Raw genomic sequence first — 7,024 nt, 5'->3', positions numbered from 1 at the left:
ATCAGGATCGAGAGCAAACACGAGGTCACCATCTTGGGAGGACTCAACGAATTTGTCGTCAAGTTTTACGGACCACAAGGAAGTAAGTTTGGGATCCAACCCTTCCAGAAAAAGAAAAAAACCAATCCCAATCCACTGATTTGTGGTGGGGGAATGAGGAAATGACATTCCAGAGGGGGGAGAATGGAAAAAAATCCAGGGAAACACCTTGTGGAGGGTGGGGAGGATCCAGCTGTGAGGATGAGTGGGGATAAATCCCATCCCTTGGAGATTGAGCCTCTGGAAAAATCCTTCAGCATCCCTGGATTTTCCTAGATCTGGCAAAATTTATATCAGAATTTCAATGGAGTTTGTCATTAAAACAGTTTTTTGCATTTAATTTAGCACCAAAGTTAAGGAGATTATCCCAAGTCAGGCAGAACAGGAAAAAAATTTAATTTAAAATTTTTATTTTATTATTTATTATTAAATACTATTATCAAATAATAATAATAAATAATAAAATAAAAAAATAAAAATAATAAATAATATTATTTTATTATTTATTTATCTTTTTAAAATTTAGTTTTGTTATTATTTAATTGTTATTTTTCCCATGGGAGCTTTGCTTTGGAATCTCACCCCCCCCCCCCAGTGGAGCTGTGGATTATTCCAGAGCTGTATTTTTCCATAATTCTGTTTCTGTTGATCCTCTCCTCATCTTTGGAGTGTTTAATTCCTGTTTTTCCTCCCTTGCAGCACCGTATGAAGGTGGAGTATGGAAAGTTAGAGTCGACCTTCCTGACAAATACCCCTTCAAATCCCCGTCTATAGGTAAAAAAAAAATTTACTCATTTTCCATCAAAATCCTGCGTTTTTGTGCCTAAAGTTTGCAGGTGGAGTGTGGCACCAGCGCAATGGAAAGACTTTGGAGCCTGCAAAATGTTTTTTATTGGATTTCAGATCCCAAGGAGAAAGGAATTTTGAGTTTTGGAAGGAGGAAGAGCTGGGAGTGGGATTTGGTTGCTTATTTTTGTGTGTTGGTCAATTAAATCTCAATTTCCATGTTTTGTTTTTTTTAATAATAAATCAGTTTTTGGGTGGTGGAGCAAAAACCACATTTCAGGGTCTTGGGGAGAACCCAACTTTTGGGGTTTTCTGTCCAAAACCAGATGGAAATTCTCCCACTGAAGCCTCCATCCTCTTGGAGCAGGGAATACTTTTGTGGAATAACTAAAAAGCAGGGATTTATCACCAAAAAAAAATCCCCACTGGCTTGACTTCTCAGGCTTGTTTCACCTTGGAGAGCAATAGGAAATTCAATTAGGAAATGATTTTTATCTTGGATCCATCCTTGGGGAGCAGGAAACCACCTGGGATATCTTCAGGTACCCGAGTTTATTCCAGTTTTTAGGTTTTTCCTGTTAATAATGGTGAATATTCTGGATAAAAGCCCAAATGGAGGAGAAATAGAAAACAAATTATTATTTTCTTTGGGTTAATCCCAGCAGAAAAACATCAAAAACTCAAGGTAAGGCCTGATAGAACCAACATTAGCTGAGGTTCAGATCTTTTTCCTTGAAGAAATTCCACCTTTATCCCAAAGTTTAAAAACACCATCCCTGGAATTTGATATTCCAGGACTGGAATTTAAAATATTCCTTCAATCCTAAATAATCTTTGATGCTGGTGTGGGTATTTTGTGAAAAATGTGAATTTTTTTGAGTATTTCTGGTTTGGTTTTTTTTTCAGAGGTGTGCTTGGGAAAGGTGGGAATATTTTGGGAATTCCTAAAGGAGCAATTCCCCCAAAAAAGGGATTAATCCAAAAATTTAAAAAAAAAAGGGATTAATCCCAAAATTCCTAAAAATAAAGGGATTAATCCAGAAATTCCCAAAAAAAAGGATTAATCCAAAAATTCCCCCAAAAAAGGGATTAATCCAAAAATTCCCCCCAAAAATGGGATTAATCCAAAAATTAAAAAAAAAAAGGGATTAATCCCAAAATTCCACCAAAAAAAGGGATTAATCCCAAAATTCCCCCCAAAAAAGGGATTAATCCAAAAATTCCTCCCAAAAAAGGGATTAATCCCAAAATTCCTCCCAAAAAAGGAATTAATCCCAAAATTCCCCCCAAATAAAGGGATTAATCCAAAAATGCCAAAAAAAAGAGGGATTAATCCAGAAATTAAAAAAAAAAAGGGATTAATCCCAAAATTCTTTAAAAAAAGGGATTAATCCCAAAATTCCCCCCAAAAAAGGGATTAATCCAAAAATTCCTCCCAAAAAAGGGATTAATCCCAAAATTCCTCCCAAAAAAGGGATTAATCCCAAAATTCCCCCCAAATAAAGGGATTAATCCAAAAATGCCAAAAAAAAGAGGGATTAATCCAGAAATTAAAAAAAAAAAGGGATTAATCCCAAAATTCTTTAAAAAAAGGGATTAATCCCAAAATTCTCAAAAAAAAGGGATTAATCCTGAAATTCCCCCCAAAAAAGGGATTAATCCCAAAATTCCCCCCCAAAAAAGGGATTAATCCAAAAATTCCCAAAAAAGGAGTTAATCCCAAAATTCCTAAATAAAAAAGGGATTAATCCCCAAATTCCCCCCCAAAAAAGGTATTAATCCAAAAATTCCCCCCAAAAAAGGGATTAATCCCAAAATTCCCCAAAAAAAAGGATTAATCCCAAAATTCCTAAAAAAAAAAGGGATTAATCCCAAAATTCCCCCCCAAAAAAGGAATTAATCCCAAAATTCCCCAAAAGGGAAATCCCAGGAAAACCAGGAATTGCAACAAATTTGCCTCTGGGTTTGAGTGCTGCCATCAGGATAAATAAATCCCTAAAAATCCCAATTTTCAGGCTTGAACTGGAGCAGTTGTTCCCAACAAAATCCCAACTCCTTTTGCTGCTCCTGGAGCAAATTTTTTGGGAATATTCCTGCATTTTTCAGGAAACAATTCCCTGTTCTGTGTCTGCTTCCATTTCCTGAGTGTTTGGAGATATTTATGATTTCCTTGAGATTTAAAATCTTCAGGGGAACTTTCCTGCTTTTCCAAAGAGGAGCTGGAAGGGATTCCTGGATTTCCAAAAATTTTTTTGGGAATTTTTTGTGGTTTTTAAATTCAGATTGGGAATGTCCTGCCTTGGATAAAGGAACAGCAAAACCCAACTGGGAGCTTGGAGTTTATTTACAATTTAATTATTGTTTCTTTAAAAATCTGCAGGAATATTAGACCAGCAAGGGATTTATTAATAATTAATAATATTCTATTTTATATATATATATATAAAAATATATATATATAAAAATATATATATATAATCCTATAAATATATATATATTGTATATATATAATATATAAATATATAAAATATATAAATATGTAAAATATATATAATCCTATACAATAGATATATATAATTATATATAATTGTATAATATATATATTATATATATTTTATATAATATGTATATATATGTATATAATATATATATTATATAATATGTATTATATAATTATATATATAATTATATAATACATATTATAGATATAATTATGTAATACATATTTTATATATATGTATGTATATATATAAATATATATATAATCCTATAAATATATATATATTGCATATATATATAATATAAATATATACAATATATAAATATATAAAATATATATGATCCTATACAATAGATAGTTATAATTATATATAATTGTATTATATATGTTATCTATATTATATATATACATATGTATATATATGTATATAATATATACATATGTATAATATGTATAATATATACATATGTATATATGTATATAATATATATTATATATTATATAATATGTATTATATAATTATATATAATTATATAATACATATTATAGATATAATTATGTAATACATATTTTATATATATATGTATGTATATATATAAATATATATATAATCCTATAAATATATATATTGCATATATATAATGTAAATATATACAATATATAAATATATAAAATATATACAATCCTATACAATAGTTATAATTATATATAATTATATATGTTATATATATTATGTATATATGGATATGTATATATATGTATATAATATATACATATGTATAATATGTATAATATATACATAGGTATATATGTATATAATAGATATTATATATTATATAATATGTATTATATAATTATAGATATAATTATATAATACATATTATAGATATAATTATATAATACATATTAATTATATATATATGTATATATATATAAACATATATATATAATCCTATACAATAGATATATAATTTTTAAATATATAAAATATATAAATGTATAAAATATATATAATCCTATACAATAGATATATATAATTATATATTATATATATATTATATATATTATATATATGTGTATATATATATGTATTATATTATGTAATATGTATTGCATAATTATATATATATAATTATATAATACATATTATAGATATAATTATATAATACATATTAATTATTTATATTATATTATATTATGTCACATTATATTATATTATATTATATTATATTATATTATATTATATTATATTATATTATATTATATTATATTATATTATATTATATTATATTTATAAAAATATGTATTATATAATTATATCTATTTATTGTATAGGATTATTCCCAATTATTTGGTTTTTCCCCCCAAAAATCCTGGCAGGTTTTTAGGATCAGGATCTCCTCAGCTCAGCTCCGACCAAACAGATCCGTGACCTGATTTAAACCTGTGGGAGCTGCAGGATGTAAATATTTGATGGAATTCCAAATTCCCTTTTTAAATTTTAAATTTCAATTTGTTTTTCCAGCTGAATCCAACCAAGTTATTCCCAAAATTCACTTTATTAGCCTGGAGGTGTTGATGGAATTCTCCTCTCGGAGATGATTCCGGTCTCAGCCTTGGATTTGTCCAAAATCCTGCAGATCTGGAATTCTGTTTGTGTCAGAATTTATGGGATGGAAAAGGTTTCAATCCCAACCTGGAATTGGGCAGGGATGAAATTCCAATACCTGGAGAGGATGGATGAAAATTTGGGATGATTTGGAGCTTTTTAATTAGTAAAAAATAGAATATTTTAGTTTTTTTAGGGTTTATCTGGGAAGAAAAATTCCCTTTTTTTTTTTTTTTGGAGTCCTGGAAGGAGTTTTTTTTCCCCCCATCAATATCCCAGATTTGAATTAATTCCATTTTTATCCTTGTCATTAGCAATAACTGCTGGTTTTAAAAGGATTCCTGCAGAATTCATGGAAATTCCCACCTGGACCACGTTTTGTTGGGATTTTGGGGCTGGGAGATGGTGACAGAACAAGAAAAAAAAAAGAGGATTTATTTCAAATCTTCAATTTAAAAAAAAAAGCAAAACTGAGATTTGGAAGAAGCTTCTGGATGGATCCACAGAACCCAAAAGATTTATCCAAGCCAGAAATGCTGGAATTAATTCCACCCTTGTTCCATATTTGTGTCCAAATCCAGATATTTGAGTTCCTTCTGTTGAAAAATTTGGGATTTTGGATTCTGCATCCGCTCTCAGCCATCACTGGAAGCATTTTTTGGGGTGGAGCATAATTCCATTAATTTGTTTTATTTTATCATTATTTATGGGGTAAAAAGGAGTGTTTAGAGCTTCCAACTGTCTGGAACTCGAAGTAAAATTTAAAATAAAATTTAATTAATTAATCAAATGAAATGAAAATAAAATTTATCTTTTGATAAATTTGATAAATTTTAAATTTTGATAAATTTTGATAAAGTGTGGGGCACCTTCTGCTGGGTAAGGCTTGAAAACCACAGGGGTTTAATTTAATTTAAACAATTTAATTTAAGCAATTTAATTTAAACAATTTAATTTTAACCATTTAATTTAAACAATTTAATTTATGGCTAAGAAGGAAAAAAATCCATCTCAAATCCAGAAATCTGAAATTTAGACAAAGCCACATCGAGTTCCCTCCTCCTAAACCTCACCTGAGCTGCTTTTTAGGAGACCAAAGGCACCAAAAAGAGAATTAATTAATAAAAAATCTGAATTATTGCCTCCCTGGCTCACAATTGTAGATAAATATCGTGATTTCGAGCTCACAGGAAACCTCTGTCAGGAAAAATATCTTGAAAAAAATCAAATATTAAACTGAAATTTGTGTTCAGTGTCTATTCTTGCACTTCTAAATAAATTCTTGCACTTGATCAGCTTTGCTGAGCTCATGGTTGAATCCTTGTTCCATAAATTCCAGACTTCTCAAGCCTGGAATATTTATTTTATAAATATTTCAATTTTTTTTTAAATTTAAATTTATCAATTTTATAAATTTATTACTATTGATACTGTTTTATAAATATTTTATATTTACTAATAAATTGAAATAATTACGTTTATTTGGGTTTTTTTTTTCTACTCATTTAATTTTGTGTCTCCTCACAGGATTCATGAATAAAATCTTCCATCCCAACATCGACGAAGCGTAAGTAAATCTCTTTTTGTCCCTGTTAAATCCTTCAAAATTCCAATTATTTTCCCAAATTTTTTCTGCTTCTCTGGAGCTTCCTTAGCAGTAAAATTCCAATTTCTTTCCTCTTGGGCAAAGTGGGAAAATTGAGGTGGTTAAAGACCAGAAATAGGAATAAATCAGGGTTTAAATAGGAATAAATCATGGTTTAAATGGGAATAAATCATGGTTTAAATAGGAATAAATCATGGTTTAAATAGGAATAAATCATGGTTTAAATAGGAATAAATCAGGATTTATCCCAAACCCTGGGCAAGGGGTTGAGGAGGATTTTTGATTTTTTATATTTTTTAATTCCCAGAGTGTTTTCCAATGTTAATTCCATATTTTTTCCATGTGTTTCAGGTCAGGAACTGTATGTCTAGATGTAATCAATCAAACTTGGACAGCTCTCTACGGTGAGTTGGGAATTTTCCTCTGTGTTGGGGTGAAAAAATTATTTCATTCCACTTTTGGGGTTTATTTTCTTTTAATTTTG

General features: G+C 28.9%; 1 protein-coding gene across 1 annotated transcript in view; it reads left to right on the top strand.

The window, feature by feature from the left end:
* Positions 1-7,024, top strand: part of LOC131591440 (ubiquitin-conjugating enzyme E2 H) — a 44,311-nt gene that overhangs the window by 28,136 nt on the left and 9,151 nt on the right. The window contains exons 2-5 of the mRNA XM_058862154.1: positions 6-82; positions 739-813; positions 6,462-6,501; positions 6,892-6,944. Coding sequence (XP_058718137.1) covers positions 6-82; positions 739-813; positions 6,462-6,501; positions 6,892-6,944 — 245 coding nt within the window. The remainder of the gene's footprint in view (positions 1-5; positions 83-738; positions 814-6,461; positions 6,502-6,891; positions 6,945-7,024) is intronic.

This window comes from Poecile atricapillus, chromosome W (genome assembly GCF_030490865.1).
Source record: "Poecile atricapillus isolate bPoeAtr1 chromosome W, bPoeAtr1.hap1, whole genome shotgun sequence".
NCBI lineage: Eukaryota > Metazoa > Chordata > Aves > Passeriformes > Paridae > Poecile > Poecile atricapillus.
Note: the sequence above shows the minus strand (reverse complement) of the source record. Positions and strands in the feature narration are given on the sequence as shown.